This window comes from Acanthopagrus latus, chromosome 7 (assembly GCF_904848185.1).
Source record: "Acanthopagrus latus isolate v.2019 chromosome 7, fAcaLat1.1, whole genome shotgun sequence".
Classification (NCBI taxonomy): domain Eukaryota; kingdom Metazoa; phylum Chordata; class Actinopteri; order Spariformes; family Sparidae; genus Acanthopagrus; species Acanthopagrus latus.
This window is the reverse complement of record NC_051045.1, coordinates 1,038,189-1,058,045: the sequence shown is the minus strand read 5'-3', so window position 1 is coordinate 1,058,045 and position 19,857 is coordinate 1,038,189. Positions and strand designations below refer to the sequence as shown.

General features: G+C 46.8%; 2 protein-coding genes across 3 annotated transcripts in view; one reads left to right on the top strand and one right to left on the bottom strand.

The window, feature by feature from the left end:
- The window catches only part of LOC119022489 (putative C-type lectin domain family 20 member A), an 826,153-nt gene that overhangs the window by 659,962 nt on the left and 146,334 nt on the right, over positions 1 to 19,857 (top strand). The gene's annotated exons all lie outside the window — the stretch shown is intronic.
- On the bottom strand, positions 1,894 to 18,594 carry LOC119022454 (myosin-7B-like). The gene is made up of 45 exons (XM_037103366.1): positions 18,495 to 18,594; positions 18,133 to 18,236; positions 17,878 to 18,021; positions 17,599 to 17,755; positions 17,218 to 17,245; positions 16,661 to 16,754; positions 16,486 to 16,578; positions 16,128 to 16,191; positions 15,914 to 16,012; positions 15,286 to 15,389; positions 15,069 to 15,207; positions 14,248 to 14,366; positions 14,026 to 14,175; positions 12,809 to 12,979; positions 12,496 to 12,675; positions 11,613 to 11,745; positions 11,448 to 11,524; positions 11,146 to 11,233; positions 10,475 to 10,592; positions 10,252 to 10,375; positions 10,000 to 10,136; positions 9,691 to 9,861; positions 9,485 to 9,569; positions 9,100 to 9,342; positions 8,844 to 9,020; positions 8,255 to 8,400; positions 7,985 to 8,075; positions 7,746 to 7,903; positions 7,328 to 7,559; positions 6,929 to 7,055; positions 6,467 to 6,585; positions 6,146 to 6,342; positions 5,724 to 5,907; positions 5,482 to 5,647; positions 4,999 to 5,123; positions 4,792 to 4,907; positions 4,510 to 4,696; positions 4,208 to 4,417; positions 3,979 to 4,104; positions 3,458 to 3,548; positions 3,290 to 3,369; positions 3,115 to 3,219; positions 2,924 to 3,019; positions 2,211 to 2,354; positions 1,894 to 2,122 (listed from the first exon to the last, which is right to left on the bottom strand). The coding sequence occupies exons 1-45, from the start codon at positions 18,592 to 18,594 to the stop codon at positions 2,111 to 2,113; spliced, it is 5,811 nt and encodes a 1,936-aa protein (XP_036959261.1). The 3' UTR covers positions 1,894 to 2,110.

The window sequence follows — 19,857 nt, the reverse complement described above, 5'->3', positions numbered from 1 at the left end:
TGGTTCAGTTCTGTGAGAGGAGAACTGGTTCTGGTTCTGTTCTATGAGGAGAACTGGTTCTGGTTCCGTTCTGTGAGAGGAGAACTGGTTCTGGTTCCGTTCTGTGAGGAGAACTGGTTCTGGTTCAGTTCTGTGAGAGGAGAACTGGTTCTGGTTCTGTTCTGTGAGAGGAGAGACGTGTCTGCTGACTGAACACAAACACTCTCCAGGTGCCAGTTGTCTTTCTGTCCAATAACATGGTGAAAGTCTAGAAGTTCAGATTATTTCATCCCAGTTCAGGTTAGCTGGGCGCTACAGCAGAAGTTAGCTCGCTCATCAGCCATTTTGTTTTCGAAACACCACTGAGCACCTTCTGAACGGGGCTCCGCCTCCAACACTGTGTTCAGGTTTAATATAACACCTGTGATTTTAACCGCTAGCTTGATAGCAACCAGACAGGTGTGCTTGTTTTACTGTTTATCTCGACTGGCTTTAGCTCCTCCCATTTGTTTTTGATTGGACAGGTTATAGGTGGAGTCAGGTGGTACTCGGCCCCCAGGAGGAGCTCCAGGCTTTGAAGCCAGTTACCATAGTGGTCAAACTGTGTAATTACATCCTCATGTGATGCTCTGAGGCTAACAAGCTAACATTGTGAAAGATGCGTCTGTCCTGAGCCATTCAGTCCCAGAAAAAAAGAGCGAAGTCTAGAAAAGCAGCATGATTAAATGATTTTATCCCCATTCAAGTTAGCAGGGCGCTAAACTGGCGTAAGTCTCTGGTGCTCACGCTCTATTGCCAGCTCAACATGGAGGATCAGAACGCCACTGAGCAGCGTTCACAGGACTGACTGGCTCCGTCTGCCTGCTCGTCCGGTCCAACGTGTCCATGTTCTGGGTGTAATCAGCCCGACAGCCTCTCAGGGACTGTTCACCTCAGCTGATGTTGTTCAGATGTCAAACACCATGTCACTGTGTCGGGGGAATAATCAGTGGTTTCTCTTAAGTTTGTTCTAGAGTAAGTTCTTCTCAGATGTGGGCCGGGTGAACGTGTCCGGTACCATTTATCTGTGTGTCGGGTCGCTGCGACTGCTGTTCCTGTTGTTACAGGATGTAATGGTTCATGTTTCTGCTGTAGGAGAAGTTAAAGAAGCAAACTGAACATCAAACACCAACAGCTTTTATTTCTTACTTTTATTTTACTACACTGAAGATTTCAGTCAAAGACACTGACTACAGTCAGACATACAGTCTGAATACAGGCACTGAGTTTATTATTCATTTTACATTTAATAACTGTAGTTGTGCTGTTTCAGACTGTCAGTGTGATCCAGTTTAAGCAGTTCTGGAGGGTTTCTGACCACTAGGGGGCAGAAAACCTGTCAGAAAATCAGCCGCCGGTGTACCGTTGGCTTATTAAGTAGTTGTAGCTAACATGTTAGCATTTAGCTGCCTTCCTCCAGAACCGTATCATCTCACTGGAGCCGTGCTGGTTTGTTTTGAGCCTGATGGTCTCAAGCATACAGTTAATGAGCTGTGAAAACAAAAGCTACGAGCTAAAAGAAGCTAACCAGTAGCGCAGCAGCGGTGGTGACTGTTCTCAGTCGAGTGAGTTCATGTGAATATCAACAACACATGATGGATTTAATGTACGATAAATGAAACAGCTGTTTAAATCACTGAATGACTCTAATCTTTCTCTAAAAACATGCACAGTTATCTACATTTTCAGCAACAACCAGGAGAGTTTTCACTCACAGTTCTGTGCGTCCGACACTGATACAGCTCTCTGCCTCCATCTTTAAACATTACTGAACCAACTACCAGTGACTGAAATGAAACATTATAATTTTACGAACTCACTCAGTACCGTGTGATAATTTAGCTTTTAGCAGTTCAGGTGTTCAATCATTTTCCCTCCTGCTCACACCAGCTCCCAGACGTACCTGCTGCCCTCAACACTTCCTGTTCAAACCAGTTAATGATGCTTCACAGTGAAGAAATAATAACACAGCAGATGGAGACTCGTGAGCGCCCCCCGGTGGTCCTGGACTCTAATCACACAGCACAGATCACACAGAAACATCACACAACAGCAGAAACACACTGAAGATGTTTGGAGAGGCAGCAGAGCTTCATTCAGCGATCTGCAGGAACAAACAGATTACAAACACTAAATAATACGTTTGGATTCTGTTTTCAGTCATCGTACAGTGATAAGAGAGTTTCACTCACTATGGCGACCTTGCTGGTCTGTTCGCGAGTTCGGATCCGCAGCTTGTTGACGGTCGTCTCGGCGATGTCGGCTCTCTCCTCGGCGTCGTCCAGCTCGTGTTGGACTTTCCTGAAACGCACGGCGCTGCAGCTCACCTGCTCCTCCTGGTGGACACACAGAGGAGCGACAGCTGCCATTCAGTTTCTATGACAGCTTGGAGGAAGCAGGAATAAGCAGTGAACTTATTTACGCTTCAGACTAGGAGACATAAATTCATCCTGTTGTGTTGTTAGATATCGGCGAGTCACAGTCCTCCAAATCCCAGATTTTATTTGATTTTTATTTGATGGTATAGCAGCTAATATTCACTGAAAATATAGACTCCAGAGGCAACAACAAACTGCAGCCTTCAGTGATTCTGCTATAAAAAACAAAAGACATATTCAGTTTGTTACAAATTCAGTTTCTCTAATCTGTCCAGAGTGAACGCTCTTCACAAACAATCCAATAAAGGATCTCTGGAACAGAAAATAAAGAGACATGTCTAACAGTTTAATTTGGTACCAATCAGCCGATCGTCTTCATCACACAGGAGGTGCAGCTGTAGGCTAATGCTAAGCTAACTGCAGGCTAATGCTAAGCTAACTGTATCAGCTCTATCTAACAGTATCTATCAGACCTCTGTCACCACTGTACTTTAGACTCTGTCTGTGAGCTGTGCTCCGTCACTCACAGCGTTATCAGCTTGTCTCTTGTAGCTCTTGACTTTGGTCTGAAGCTTGTCGATCAGCTCCTGCATCCTCAGCAGAGTCTTCCGGTCCTCCTCCGTCTGCAGGAAGAGAACCAAAGAGAGTTGGACACAGAACACGGAACCAGCAGAACATCAGACAGAAGCGACAGCTGGACGATGTGAGGAGACCAGACCTGGTACATGAGCTCCTTGCACCTCCTCTCGTAGCGGCGGACTCCCTTCTGGTACTCCTCGCTCTTCTTCTGCTCCACCATCAGCTCCGTCTGCAGCTCCCTCACCTGCACACAGCAGCTCCCGTCAGCTTCACCTCCTCACGCTCCAACATCTCACCTGTCTGTCTCTACTCACTCTCGTCTCCAGTTTATGAAGCTGTTTCTTTCCTCCCTTCAGCGCCATCTGCTCCGCCTCGTCCAGTTGGACCTGCAGCTCTGTCGGAGACACACGGACGCGTCAGCGTCAACCTGCAGCAGCACGATCATCCTCACCTGCAGCAGGTGAACCCTGTCATCACTGTACCTTTCACTGTAGACACCATGTTCTTCTTCATTCTCTCCAACATGCTGCTGCTGTCCTGCTCCTTCTTCAGCTCCTCCGCCATCAGAGCCGCCTGGTGGAGCACACGCATGCAAAAGACTCAGGAAAGATCGACAGCTAAAGGAACAGTTCACTATATCCTCCGTCCATGCTGATGGAAAGACTACTGAAGGAGAAAAACTACCCAAAAAACATCAAATGGCTCCGTTCAAGGTTTCCAGATCACAAACTGATCCAGGTTGTTTTCAGCCTGTGTGTGTGGGCGACCTCGTGCTTGCATGCTATCATGTTTAGCTTAGCAGCTAGTTTGTGGCTTCAGATTAAAGAAGGGTGTAAATGTTTGTGATCTCAGCTTCTTCAGGATAATGACTCAATTTCATTTGAACTTTTTCCTTCTAAAAATGTTGAAGACACAAAAAATCCACAACAGCATAATATCAGCAGCTGATAAAGAACAAACGGGGTCAGTTCTGATTGGTCGGAGGTCAAAGGTCAGGACTGACGTCAGTGATGGCCTTCTTGGCTTTCTCCTCAGCGCTGCGACTCTCCTGCAGGACCTCGTCCACCTCCCCCGTCAGCACCGACAGATCCGCCTCCAGCTTCTTCTTGTGGTTCACCAGACCTGCGTTCTGAAACACAGTCGGGTCATCGATCAGTGAGTCAGTAAAAAGTCCTGACCCGCTGCACTGGCTGGCTGCTGCTGGCTGGCTGCTGCTGGCTGCGTGTTGTCACCTGTGAGGTGAGCAGGTTCACCCTCTCTGCCACCTCCACCAGCTCGTGTTCGGCCATCTTGCGGGCGCGGTCAGTTTGTTCCAGGATCCCGCGAAGCTCCTCGTCCTCGGCTGTCATCAGCGTACAGCGACGCTCCAGCAGGACGATCTGTTCTCTCAGCTGATTGGTCAGCTGGACTTTATCCTCCAGATCCACCTGCTGCTCTTTGACCTGTGAGAGGACACGACACACCTTCAGTGTTACAGAACAGAGTCTCGTCACCTGATATTGAGGAGGTGTTGTGATTGGTCAGGTGAGAGTACCTGTGTCTGCAGGTGTCTGATGATCCTCTGACTGTCAGCTGCCTGTTTGTTAGCGTGTCCCAGCTGGATCTCCATCTCGTTCAGGTCGGACTCCATCTTCTTCCTCAGACGAACCGCCTCGTTGCGAGTACGAATCTCCGCCTCCAGACTGGCCTGCATGGCCTCCAGGGAGCGCTGGTGGCCCCGCCTGGTGGACAACGCAGGTATTACAACATCTGACACAATATGCATATTTAATAACAGCTTCAGCTTCATCTCATCAGGCTGTAATCTGTTTGGTACCTGAGGTTATCGATCTCCTCGTCTTTCTCCGCCATCTTGCGCTCGATCTCAGTCCTTATCAGCTGCAGCTCCGTCTGAAATCTCAAGGTCTTGGTCTCCTCGTGCTCCAGAGTTCCCTGGTTGGTTGAGAGTTGGGAGGTTTTGTACTTTAGTGAACAGTTCAGTCGGTAGAGAGTCGACGGGTATCGACAGCAACTAAGTTGTTACCTCGGCTTCCTCCAGAGCTGCTCTGATGTCGCTCTTCTCCACATGGAGGATCTTCTTCATCCTCTCCAGCTCGTGGATCGTCTTCCCCTCCCGGCTGATCTGATCAGTCAGGTCCAGTATCTCCTCTGGATTAAAACACAATATACATTTAGGTCTGTATTAGTCGATTGTCTGAATATGTCCCATGGTTTAAGTTTCCTGTTCAACACAATCAGATTTTGTGCCAAAGGTTAATTAAAAATGTCTGAAACACTTTGAAACCCTGAGGTCCCAGATTAAACCAAAAAGATGCTGTTGACACATCGAAAAGCTCGTGCAAGTGAAGATTTCAGCTCCCAAACCTCTAAATATCATTATAGGGGAGGAGAAGATGACTTTATATTGGCTGAAGGTAATAATGAGTGTGAAATAAATGAGACATTCACAACAAACTAAAGTTATCAGCGGTGCTGCTCTGACTGAAGGTGGACGCAGGGAGAGTACCCTGCAGGTTCTTGTTTTCTCGTTTGACCGTCTCCAGATGGTCCAGAGCTTCTTCGTAGCAGTTCTTCAGTTTGAACAGCTCGGTGCTCAGACTGCGAGACTCTCGCTGCGACGCCTCCAACTCCGTCTGACTCTCCTCAAACTTCAGCTTCCAGTCGCTCAACAACTGCACCAAACAAAACAACACAAACGTAAGTCATCTCCTACTTTGTCGAGGGTTACAGCCCGTGTTGCTGACTGACCTTGTCGAAGTTGCGCTGCCTCTTGTCCAGAGCGAGAGCAGCGGCGTTGGATCGGTCCAGTTCAACCACTAAGTCTTCGATCTCAGTCTGCAGACCCTGCTTTGACTTCTCCAGCGAGCAACATTTGGCCTGAGATGCCTCCACAGCTTCTTCAACAGTCTGCAGTTTGACCACTAACTTCTTCCTGCAGACGAAACACCAGACGGACGACAAAGAACAAAACACCTGTTCTCAGCTGCAGGTCTCAGTCGACTTTAATGTGCAACCTGTAGTAGACGGACAGTTTTAGACCCTCAACAGTTGTGGAGGGGAAAATGTAAAGTTTGTCCTGAGGGTGGTGCTCAAAGAAAAGTCAAAGGCTAAAAGCTGAAAACTTAACTTGTGCTCAATCATTCTGCACCATCCTGTTCTGAGTGTCTTACTTTGCGTCTTCCAGCTCCTCTATCCTCAGCACGGCGTCCGTCTCGTACTTGGCCCTCCACTGAACCACCTGGCTGTTGGCCTTAGACAGCGTCCTCTGCAGCTCGGCCTTGGCCTCCTGCTCCTCCTCCAGCTGCTCTCGGAGCAGACTGCACTCATGACGGGACGCCTGCACCGCGTGAGCCAGCGCCACACGAGCCTCAAACACACAAACACACAGGTATTAACTCTCAGCCACACCTGAGGAGACACAAGTTGGTTTATTGAGATCTGCAGACATGAGATGGGCCCCGAACACAGACAAACTAAAGGTTCAGTGTTACTTTGCTCTCTTCCTCCATCTGCCTCTTCAGATCTTCATAGTTTTGGCAAACTCCGGCCTTGGAGCGCTGCAGCTGGCTGTTCAGAGCGTCCCGCTCCTCCACACGGCGGCTGTACTCGGCTGGAAGAAACAGGAAGTCAAAAAGCTGAGCCTCGTTCATTAGCTCCTCTTTCAAACATGTATAGCTTTAATTATCGTGTGTGTGTGTGTGTGTCTGTATATATATATGTGTGTGTGTGTGTGTGTGTGTGTGTGTGTGTGTATATATATGTGTGTGTGTGTGTGTGTGTGTATATATATGTGTGTGTGTGTGTGTGTGTGTGTGTGTATATATATGTGTGTGTGTGTGTGTGTGTGTGTGTGTGTGTATATATGTGTGTGTGTGTGTGTGTGTGTATATATATATGTGTGTGTGTGTGTGTGTGTGTGTATATATATATGTGTGTGTGTGTGTGTGTTGTACCGGTCTCTGTGAGCGCTCGAGCTTTCTGAGCCGACACTTCGATCAGCTGTCTCTGCAGCTCCTCCGCTCGGCCTCTGCTTTCATTCAGCTGGTCCTCGAAAACCCTGCACATCTTCTCCACAGCTGCCTGTGCACACACACGCACACACACACACGCACACACACACACACACACAATGGTGTCATTAGTGTTGTCTGATGTTTGACAGAAAGCTGCAGTGTTTCTAAGAAATTGTCACGTTCTATCTGATACACACTGTCTGGGGACTCGGATGCAGTTGGATCCTTCATTTCCCATCATGCAATGGACCGGGTCCCTGCCTGGTAGATGATCACCTGACATTGATCAAACTGGTGCACTGCTCCTTTAAATTCCCCTCCTGAAGGTGGATGTTGTACCTTGCTCCTGGTCAGCTGCTCCACGTTGATGGCCAGGTCGTCGGCCTCCAGCCGGATCTCGGCCTTCTCCTTGTCCAGCTTCTGTTTGGTCCTCTGCAGAGAGTCGATCTGCTCGCTGAGCTCGGCCACCGTGTCCGAGTGCTTCTTCCTCAGGGTGGCCGCCGTCGCCTCGTGGTGAAGCCCCGCCTCCTCCAGCTCCCGCCGCATCTTTTGGAAGTCCGCCTCCCTCTTCCTGTTGACATGAAGAATTCATGGGGTCACATGGTAAACACGGTCAGTGATGGTGCTGAGAAAACATCAGAGGATCAACAAAGTTCTTTCGGTCCATCCTGAGGGGAACATGAACGTCTGGAACCCATCCAGGACCGTCTGATAGCTGCTGAAGTGTTTCGGTGTCGATCTCAGTTTTCAGCCTCACCTGCTGAGAGCGATCTGAGCGGCGGACGCTCCTCCTGCCTCCTCCAGCTTCTCTCCCAGCTCCTCCAGCTCTCTGGCGATGTCGTTCCTCTGACGTTCGGCTTTGGAGCGCCAGGCGCGCTCCGCCTCCAGGGCCTCCTCCAGCTCCTCGATACGAGTCTGAGGGACAGAAAACACAGCAGTGATGAAGAGGAGGAGCAGAAGGCTGAACAAGTTCCATCCTGGATCAGTTCGACCCACCTGGAGCTCTTTCATCTTCTTCTGAAGCTGAGCCACCAAACTCTGTTCATCCTCCATCTTAGACTGAAGCTGACCCAAATCAAAGTCTTTTCTGTGGGGAGGTATGAAACAGAAACCGAGAGAGAAAGGAAATGATCAGTTTCATTCAGTAAGCAGTCGTGATCACATGAATCATCTTCCAGGTGAGCTCAGTTCCTGTAGAGAAATCCTGTGATGAGGCAGACAGAAGGATCACTACAGGTGTAAAAGCCTCAGGATGTGATTTATTACTTTCTCAGTCTCTCCTCCAGATCTTCCCTCTGCTTCTCCAGGTCCTTCACAGAGTCCACCGACAGCTTCAGATCCCCCTCCAGCTTACGTTTGGTTCGTTCCAGATCCGTCCGCATCTTCTTCTCCTGCTCCAGGGAACTTTCTATCTGCAGGTGAGAGACGGAACAGGGTTCATGTTGGGTTTTACTTCAGTTTGACACCCGGATGTTAATTATCTAGAGAACCTTCAAATCCTTTAGGATCTGTGGATCACCATGAAGGACATTTGAGGGGTCTATCAGGAGCTTCCAAAGGTTCTACAGGTAGTTGTTGTGGTTCTTTAGGAGGTTCTTGGGGTTTCTGCAGGTGTTTCAACACATTCTAGGGGCCCTTTGCTTTTCTGGGGTTCTACTGGTGGTTCTGGTGGTTCCAGATAATCATTAAAAGAAAAGAGGGAATAACTTGCAGATTCTATTATTATTAGTATCATTTTTGATGTTTGCTTTTTCCAACATCATTAAAGTCGGACTTTGAAGAAGAAAGTCGGGCTGACGTGTTACGAGTTATCAGAGACGCTTCATCTTGATACTTGAACATTTTGTCCTCTCACATTGTCCACTTGCTGCTCCAGTCGGGTCTTTGCCTTGGCGAGCATGTTGACTTTGTCCTCCTGGGCCTGGAGGTCGTTCAGAACCTGCTGGTGAGCTTCCAGCAGGGCGGCTTTCTCTCTGCTCAGAGCCGCGATGGATTCATCCAGAACACACATCTCCTGGGACAGATTCTTCACCTGGACGGAGAGAAAAACTGGTCAGCTCCTCGCAGCAGAACCACTGACGACCCAACGGGTCTGCAGTGATGGTACACACCTTGTTCTCCACTCCGTGTCGGTCCTTCTCCACTTTAGCCAGGGTAATCTCCAGGTCGTCCACGTCTTTCTTCAGCGATGTCACCTCGTCCTCCAGCTGGCGTTTCTTGGACGTCAGCGTGGCGCTCACCTCCTCCTCGTCCTCCAGACGCTCCTGCAGCTCCTTCAGCTTCGACTCCTGAGAGATTTTGGACTGGATCAGCTGGTTGCAGCGATCCTCAGCATCCGCCAGGTTGTCCTGCTCCTGCATGATGGAAAATGTTTGAGAGATATCAAATTAAAGAAGACGGATTAAAGATTTACTGATGTAAATAAATGAAAATAGTTAAATTAGGTCATATAAACACTTTAACAATTAAAGTTAGTGATGTTTCAGAGTGACTTACAGCTTGGAGCTGCAGACCGAGGTCATTTTTCTCCTGAACCAAAACCACCTGCCGCTCCTCGGCCTCCCGCCGCTTTACCTCTGACCTGACGGAGAAACAAACCGGAGGTGAAGGATGGAAACAACTGTCCTCAGCAGACTCATCCGTCTTTTTAAAACTGATCTAAAGGTTTAATAACAGACGCAGGACACAAACAGCAGTCAGACCTGTCGAAGGCCTCTTTTAACTTTTTGAACTCTTCGTTGAGGGCGGCCAGCTCTTTCTCCACCTGGGCGCTCCTGAGCAGGGGGCGGAGCTTATAGAACAACATCATCCACGGCCAAGTCCTCACAGAGAAGAAGGCTCTGAGGTTGAACTGGATCACCATCACAGCATCTCTGAGACGAGCAGTGAAAGAACGCAGACGTGTTACAAATCTTTAACAGTTCGTATGTCGGTTGGTTTCCTTCCGTCCAGCAGAGATTCAACACATCAGCTTATCTTTATGCGATTATTCCAACAGGTGTCACATTGACCTTTGCAGCATCATCTTTTCTCGCTCCATCCTCATCAGCTTCCCTCTGGACATGGCCTGAACGGTGGTGAGGATCTGAGACAGACGGGCGTCCCTCATGTCCTCGAACTGACCCAACAGACCCGCCTTAAAGAACACCTGAGAGGACGGAGAAGACCACAAACTCAAGAAGCGAGTGGAGCTAGCAGTTCAAAGTCTCGACTGCCTCCGTCTTCAGACCCTGTTGGTGTCATTCTCGGTGTACGTGTGGTACCTTAGTGTGTCCGAACTTGTACTGAGTGTGGTCGATGTCCAGAGAGCCCAGCAGCTTCTCCACAGCTTTCCTGCTGTCCACATACGAGTCGTCTGGAATCGCAGAAGGATTCAAGATGCGATAACTGAGAGAGAGAAGTACAACATTACTCAAGACTACCGATCTGTACACATCTGACAAACAAGACCGTGTTTCTGTGTGTGAATCAGTTTTTTGGACTGACCGCTGTTTAAACTCAGCATACAGGATGCGGTTTGGAAAACCCTTCCTGCAAATCCTGATCCCCTCCAGGACCCCGTTACACCGCAGCTGATGGAGGACCAGGAAGGGATCCATCACACCTGGAGGACACATGAGACATCCTCACTGACAGCTTCAGGAATACTTTAATATTTCAGATTCAACTTTCAGTCCCTTCACTTCATGGAGACATTAATTTTAGAGGCACAGTTCAGTCAGAACTGGATGCAAAGTCAGGTGACGTGTCGTAGTCCACAGAGCCCTGAGATCACAAACTGATCTGAACAGAAAGACGTTATTTACAACCTGGACGTGTGGAGAGCTGCACGGCGTCTGGAGACTCAGATTACAGCAGACGAGCTGCGAACAAACTTCACCTGACTTTCATCAGCATGGAGGAGGAGATGACTGGATATTACCTTTAGGGTGAACTGTTCCTTTAACTGTCAGACTTTAAACACAGCTACTTCATCGATAATGAAACCAAATGTTAGCTGCAGCTCCTCGACAGCTGTCGCCAACATTACTGTGAGTGTGTGCTAGCATGCTAACGTTGCTGTTGTTAGCGTTCTTCTGTGTGTTGTGTGATGAACATCACTTGTACCTGCTGGTCAGGCTGCAGGTGTTAACCCTGCGTCTGTGTCGGTTTGTTACCTGGGTTCTTGGACTCGTTGGGGATGATGCAGCGGACGAAGTGCGGCTGCGTGCTGCGGAGGTTAGCCATCAGCTTGTTCAGATTCTCCTGTGTGAAGAGCAGGAGCAGACACAGAGTCAGAACCAGGTCAAGTCTCTCAGACTATCACAGATAGTCAAAGTGCTTGCTGCTTTAATAATCCACCCAGGCTCCACCCCTTTTTAATAATAATAAAGATGGTGGCGAGCACCAAAGTACAGACTTGTTGTGTTTGAACTCATGCATGTGTCCTGACTTCAGTCCTGACCGACGTCTAACTCACCTTGTGTAGCTGTGAAACCGTCTGGAAGGAAGCTGCTTTCCTCTTCCTCTGTTTGGTTTCAGATTTTGGATCAGCGGCTGAAACAAGAACACAACAGAACTAGTTTCAGTTTCAGTGTGTGCTGCTGCGCCTGAAGTCTTTGGGTTTGGTTGGTTTGATAGTTACCCATCTCAGAGCTGATGTAGTTCTCGAACAGTCCGGCCATCAGTTTGTTGGAGGACTTCTGGAACAGAACCACCACCGTCTCATTCAGAGGGTCTCTGTTCTTGTCCAGCCAGCCGGTGATGTTGTACGGAACCTACAGGAGAAACGCATCCACATTCAGACATTCAAATTCAGTCCGAAAATAATGGCCTGAAAAGTAAAACAAGAATTAAAAGACCTAAAAAATGTTCCCATGCTTTCGTCTTAAGAACGGTTCAATTATTTCCTCTGTTCTCCCGCGAGAACAAGTTACATTTAATTGGTTTTCTGAAGATAAGCTCTTTTTGGATTGTTCTGCAGATAAAGCTGAAGCTTTGCTAAACAACACATGACAACACATAAAACTTTATCACAGGAAAACAGAGGAAATAATATGTCTGACCCATTTTCTACTGTTGTAAAGTCTCCCTACTAATTTAGTTTTCTGGGACAAACGCAGAAATAAAATGAAAGCATGAAACACATCATCACAGCTTTGGATGCAGGCTCCTCTTGCACCTGTGTGTCGACCCAAAACTGAACTTTTAGTTTCTGAGTTTTGGTTTTTGGTACCCAGAACTGTTTGGATGTAAAGGGCTGGAACACATGTTGTACCAGCCACAACTCCACTATAACTCACTGTTCTGTTCCATGTTTTGATATTTTATTACAGCCTCCAAATTCAGAAACTGCATCCTTGATGTTTTTGGCTCTGATGGAAACATGTCAGCAGCAGCAACATTCAGCTTTACTGATCTCACAGTAAGTGTGTCTGATTGTGAACCAGCCATCCGATCATCTTTAATAAACACTGACCCGTCCTAACAGCAGCAGCAGCAGTGAGGAGGACCGAGCTGACACTCACCACTCCGGCGTAGTGCACCACCTCGAAGTGCGTCTCGTATTTGCGCTTCTTGTCCGGCCGCGGCCGCTGGAAGTTGGGCGACTTCCCCAGATGGTTGTCGTAGAGTTTGGTTTTGAAGCTGTGGTCCGTGGCCTTGGGGAACATGCACTCCTCCTCCAGGATGGACAGAATACCCATGGGCTGAAAACCCAAAATGTACCCATCATCTTATTTTATATCATCCTGCACCTCTTCCATCTGTTGGAGCTGGTATAACACTTTAAGATGCTCTGTACCTCCGTGAGACACAGCAGGAGAGTTTAGTCACACTTACCCTCTCTATGAGGTCTATGCAGGCCTGCAGGTCCAAACCAAAGTCGATGAAGGTCCACTCGATGCCCTCCGTCTTGTACTCCTCCTGCTCCAGGATGAACATGTGGTGGTTGAAATACTGCTGCAGCTTCTCGTTGGTGAAGTTGATACACAGCTGCTCAAAGTTATTGAACTGAGGAGGAAGAAGATCACACGTTGGAGTCACAGACACAAGTTTCCTCCTCCTCCTCCCCTCCTCCTCTCCTCCTCCTCCTCCTCCTCCTCCTCCTCCTCTCCTCCTCCTCCTCTCTTCCTCCTCTCTTCCTCCTCCTCCTCCTCTCCTCCTCCTCCTCCTCTCTTCCTCCTCCTCTTCCTCCTCCTCTCCTCCTCCTCCTCCTCTCTTCCTCCTCCTCCTCCTCCTCCTCCTCTCTTCCTCCTCCTCCTCCTCCTCCTCTCTTCCTCCTCCTCTTCCTCCTCCTCCTCCTCTCTTCCTCCTCCACTCTCCTCCTCCTCCTCCTCCTCTCTTCCTCCTCCTCCTCCTCTCTTCCTCCTCCTCCTCCTCTCCTCCTCCTCCTCCTCCTCCTCCTCTCCTCCTCTCCTCCTCCTCCTCCTCCTCTCTTCCTCCTCCTCTCCTCCTCTTCCTCCTCTCCTCCTCCTCCTCCTCCTCCTCTCCTCCTCCTCCTCCTCCTCCTCTCTTCCTCCTCCTCTCCTCCTCCTCCTCCTCTCCTCCTCCTCTCTTCCTCCTCCTCCTCCTCTCCTCCTCCTCCTCTCTTCCTCCTCCTCCTCCTTCGTTACAGGTCAATGTTGGATCGTTAATGGATTTAAGGAAATGAACTTGTCTGTTATCGGCCAAGAAAGTTCTGGTGGGTAAAACTGCTTCATTGATTTATTTACTGATTTATTCAACAGTGAAGGACACTGATTCTTTAACATGGTGTCAGTCTTTAATATCAAACACGTAAACATGTAAGATCCACTTCAACTCCAAACTCAGAGAGAAGGTCCAGATAAAGAGGATGTAATAATCTGTAATCTAATAACTTTAACCTCTTGAACGGGGGATTGTTCTTTAATGTTAGAGTTTGATATACTACACAAAAGCTAACTGCTAATCAAGGCTAACATTAGTCCTTGTAAACACACTGTCATGAGGTCTGTGAGGTCTGTTTCTTCTGTGTGGGTGTAACTGTGGTGGCAGCAGATGGTTTTCAGTGAACATCTTCAGATCTTGAACTTTACCTCAAAGATCTCGAAGCCGGCGATGTCGAGGACGCCGATGAAGTACTGGCGAGGCAGAGCGGTGGACAGGGACGAGTTGATTCGACCGACCAGCCACCTGAACATCCGGTCGTAGGTGGCTTTGGCCAGTGCTGCGACTGCGTAGTTCACCTGCACACATGAAACGGGTCAGTGGTGCCAGTATACAGAGGAGTGATAACGACTGATCGAGGGATCGATTACCTGCTCTACAGTCTGTCCTTTCACGATGAACTCGCTGCCGACTTTGACTCGGGGGTTCAGGAGGCCTTTCAGCAGGTCGGCAGAGCTGATGCCCATCAGGTACGCAGCCTTATCCACACCTGAGCACACACACACACACACACACACACACACACACACACACACACACACACACACACACACTCTCTAATCTCATCTGCATCTACACTTTTGTTTGGGTTTTATTTCATTTGATCTACTTTTTGATCTGTTTTTTTCTATTTGATTTATTTGATTATGTTTTTTTATGTTATATTGTTTTTAATGCTATCCCAGCAAACATCAAGATGTTGGATGACCATTGAACGTCCAGTCAGAACAGGAGTCTTGTTATTGTTTCTTGGTGTTCTAGCAACATTAAAATATGTTGTTACCACAAACCGGCTGATCAGCTTCTCTGCTAAAGTTCATCAACAGTGTGAATTATTAATAAGTCAGACTGATTGAAGGAGGTGCGGCTGTCCGATCACAAACATTTCACATCCGGACAAATCATCAGTGACGTGGTTGTAATAAAAAATACATCTTTAAAATACAAATCTTTTGTTTTTCCAAATCAATTACATGGCTTATATTTTTCTTATTTTTACAGAAGCTCTTCTGTGACAGTTGTTTATCGTCCAGCCAGTGTTTGCTGGGTTTCTCTGTCTGTGTAAAGCTCTTTGAATTTGCTCTGTGTTTAAATGACTTGTATGAACAGAGCTAAGAAGCTTTGTGTGTGTCCGTATCACAGCGTCATCGTTGTGTCTTTGTTGAGGTGGAGGTGTTCTGCAGACTCTCACTCTCGGTGCCGTCGGCCTCGGCCTGCTCCTCTCGCTGCTTCTTCTTGAACTTCATGTTTCCAAAGTGCATGATGGCTCCAACGATCTTATAGCAGCCGTACTTCTCCTCCGGAGTGAAGCCCAGCGTGTCCATGGCGTGCTACAACACACACACACTTATAGTAAACACTTCGTCAGATTATAGTGTGTGTGTGTTGGGAGTGTGTGTGTTTCCTACATCAGTGAGCTGCAGCTCCTCTCCATCATTGATGCCCTCCACCTTGGTGTCTCCCTGAGAGCAGACGTGGTAGTCGTAGGGGTTTGTGGTCACCAGCAGCATGTCTGCAGCACAGGACGGCATTAAACACTGTTACTGATCATGATTAACTGTGACAGGAGGCCGGTTACATGAACTATCTGCTGCTCGGACACACAAACAAATCAACATTTACTCAAGTAGAAGTACTAATATCACAGTACTCCAGTACAAGTGAGAGTCCTGAACTTTTTAAAACTTTTTAAAAGCAATCAGCAAAATTAAAGTATAGAAATGAACAGTGGGTCACATTTGAGAGGTTAAGCCCCGCCCCTTCTGACCTTATTTTGCAACAACAGACACATTTTTTTGTGCCATAGATTACACACACGATGTGAAATGAGTTTTATTTTTAAATATTATTTTGCAGGATAAGAAAAATGCAGTTTAATTTAGTTTAAAACTGTTCAGTGAACCTTCTTGGTCATTGTCTATTTTGAATCACCGACACTAACATGTATCTGTGTTTTTGATAATTAATGACATTAATTAGTTAATGACATCAGTATTTGGGTGGAGATCCTGGTGTGTGATTGGTGGGCGGGGTTACCTTGCAGCTCTGGCTTGTGATTGGACAGGATCTGGTAGTAGATGTGGTAGCTTCTCTCTCCGGGCTGCTGGAACACGACTCTGGACTTCTCTAGAAGATCTGATGAAACAGACACCGACTCACTTCAGTGTTCTGTAGAACTTTAATCCTGAATCGAGAACAGAACATTTGACTTGTGTTTCAGATTCTTAAGATCCTGATTAATGTGACTCACACATGTCGATGTCAGCAGACGCCAGACGTCCTGTCGGCCCAAAATGGATTCTGATGAACTTTCCCTGAGACACACAAACAGAACCAGGCTCCTTCTAACACACAGCGATGGAGGAAGATATTCAGATCCACACTGTAAAATTTCTCTGTTACTGAAGTGAAAATATGTGACTATAATCAAGAAGTTAACTTTGAAGTGTTCATATAAAGTGACTTAACGACGTCCACTGTCCCATGTATCATTAGATTGGAAGCTTAACGTGGCATGAGAGGAAACTTCTCCAGTAAAGTTACTTAAATAAATGTTACATTCCACCAGCCTCAGAATCAGCTCGTCATCGTGACTTTACTGAACTCACGAAGCGAGACGAGTTGTCGTTACGGATGGTCTTGGCGTTACCGAACGCCTCCATGGCAGGATTAGCTTCGATGATCTGGTCCTCTAAGTTTCCCTGAATAACCAGAGACGGACAGAAGTTACTGACGACTGATCGACACACGCAAACACAGAAACACAGAGAAATGTCGACTCACTCCTTTCTTCACGTTTTCCCCCAGAGCAGCGACGATGGCGAAGTACTGGATCACCCTCTTGGTGTTGACTGTTTTCCCTGCGCCTGATTCTCCGCTGACAGGACGCAGAACAAAAGGTACAGTTAGAAAAACACGACTGAACAAAAAGTACAACAACATTCAGAGAACATTATCTTTGAATAGTGCAGAAGTACAGCTGAAGCACGCAAATACTGAACATTAAAACACTTCATGCTCATGTCGTGCAAACAGGTTCTGATTAATGTTTGACAGTCAGATTGATGCTACATCCAGGATGTGTAGTGAGGACAACACATGAAGAAGGATGAGCTGAAAACAAACTTAAAACCAGGTGTGAGAACCACGTATCTGTAGAAAGTCAGCTTGATAACAGATAACAGTTTTCAGCTGTGTGACGCTGCAGCTTCCAGAAAACACAAGAAGGTTTTTAAAGAGTTTATTTAGTTTCAGAAGGAAGAAAATGTGTTTAAAATGTTGTTTAAATGAGATTACTTTTGTTAGTAACGTCTCATCATGTGAAAGCAGCTGTGACTCACGTGATCAACATGGACTGGTTCTCTCGATCTGTGGAGGAACAAGAAGCCATGAAAAAGAAAATAGGTCTTTTTAATCTGAAGCCTCCTAAACGTTCCAGACTGAATGATGTTTGTTATTTTAGCATCTTAAGACTCTTCAGAACCTCGACCCTCTGTGTAAAAAACTTCGAATTTCAGTTTATTGGATGTTTTCATTATTTGAGAGATTTTAAAGGATACATTTACACAAAAAGTCAGGTGACGGTGTCTTTTTTTATCCACTGTTGTATATTCGAGTGTTGTGGGATGAAAAACTTTCTGTCAGCAATATAAATCAGTGCAGAGAAACAGTGCAGCCGTGTTCACAGGGCTGCACAGTGTGAGAGGTTACAGGTGACTCACTCTGCAGCAGGTCGACGTAGGCGTTGTCAGCGATGGCGTAGATGTGTGGCGGCGTGTCTGTGCGACGCCTCCCTTTATAGGCTGCGACCACCGCTGCAGAGTAGACTGGCAGCCATTTGTACGGGTTGACGGTCACACAGAACAGACCGGAGTAGGTCTGACACATGGAGAGAAATAGAGAATAAAAAAACCAGGTGAAGCAGGTTTTAATGTAGTTAAATTAAGATGCTGTGCAGTTTTCTCTCTGACTGAACTGTGTGTCTGAGAATAAACACTGACATAAATCATCCACATGCTGTATCTCCTCCGCAGGTTGAAGAGGACCGAGGCCTCGTTCAGGTGAGTCAGCATGGCCATGTCCTCCATCATGTCGAACTTCGGAGGGTTCATCGGCTGGAGGTCGTCTTCTTTCACTATCAGAAACTGAAACACAGATGAGCTTTCTGTGAAAAAGGCGAAAGCTTCGAATCTTCAGGACTTAAAAACATTCATATTGAAACGAAAGCTTCGATGTGAACTAAGTGATGAACCAACCCGTCCGTCTTTGGTCTCCACGGTGGTCTTGTCTCCGTTCAGCTCTCTGACCTCCACCTCTGCGTACGCTTCCACGTCATCAGGCATCCAGACTCTCTTCGTCCCTGAGAGAGTCGGAGCAGAACGTTTCGTACTCAGTCGACACGTCGGTGAAGGACGACACAAAAACATTCACTTTAAAGGTTTATTTAGATGATTTAAATCTCCAGAACGATCATTTTAATGTTTAACTATTAACATAAAAACAAAATAGACTGATTTGCTATAATTTCGTTTGTATTTATATTTTTAGTGGAAAAAAAAAAAAAAGAATTAGAAAGATGTAGAGGTGAGGTGTTAAACACAGGTGAACTTGTGTTTACCGTCAAACGCCTGCGCCCTGGCAGCCAGGTGCTCCAGGTTGGTGAGACGAAGGTAACGACCAGCTTCTCCAAATGCCTTCATGTCGAAGAACTGAGACATCTGAGACAAGAACACGTCGTTTAAAGGAGCAATCTGTAGCGTTTAAATACACTCTCACATGTTGGATGTGTTGATGTAACCTGCAGGAAACGCTTCTGTCTCAGTGAAGAATGTGTTTATATCAGCCGATATATCGATATCACATCACGTCCGTCTGATCTGCTGTCAGTCTGCTGTCGTTCTGTGTCTCTCAGTATCAGAATCATTTTTATTTCCAAAAACTGTTTTTCTTCTTCTTCTGCTTCTTTGCAGTAGTTTTGCAGCTGTTCACTGTGATTTCTATCAAACAGGAGGAAGCTGTTGTGTTTGTTCTGGACTATTTTTAGCAGCAGATTAATCCACATTTGGTGCTGTAGTGAGTATCAGTGTCAGCAGGACGGTGCGAGTGCTAAAATAAACTACCGTGTGGCTCATTGATGTGATTTTAATGGAGCTGTGTGACACAGAGAAAGAAGATTTATCAGGCTGTGATCCTCACAGTCATTACGTGGCAGGATACAGAGTCTAAACCTGCAGAGTTACCTCCAGACATCCCATCATGTCCTTCACTGCTGTGCTGATGTCCGGTGAGCTGCAGGCTCACTGAAGCTCCCAGACTAAACCGTGAGGTCAACAAACTGGCATGGCAGCCATTTTGACAATATATTTGGCTTACCTCGGCGCATTACGCAGGATTTCAGACCGAGGGAACAGCTGCCACATCAGCTCAAGAGGATCCATCTGAAATGCTCGAGCCTCTCCCTGTTTTATTTTCCCTCCATTCACTGTGGCACCCGCAGACAAACTGCCTGAACAAATCCTGACTGTAAATAACCACTTTAAGTCCTCAGCCACCATCAGACGTGCTGCTGTCTGTCAGTCAGATCCTGTTCTGACTCAGACGAGTCAACAAATCAATGACACTGACAACACAGAGTTAAATAAAGTGCGTCCAGGTGAGACATCGATCAGACTGTGGAAGTGAAGTTGATCGTCCAGCCACTGGAGCTAATGAAATAACTGTTGTAATCATTATATTAACCTGACAATCACAGAAATAAGCTTAAAACTCTCAAAACAGCCCTGAAACATCCTGGAATCACTTTACTTCCCTTTGTACGATTCATCATCAGAACATGGTACATTTATAATTACATAACTCTTTTTATTCAAGTGTTTATCAAATGAAACTCTTCAATAAACAGCTGCGTAATAAATGTTTTATAAAGTATGTAATTGTTTATCAACAGTCAAATAACTGAACAAAAGTTTAATTTACCAAAA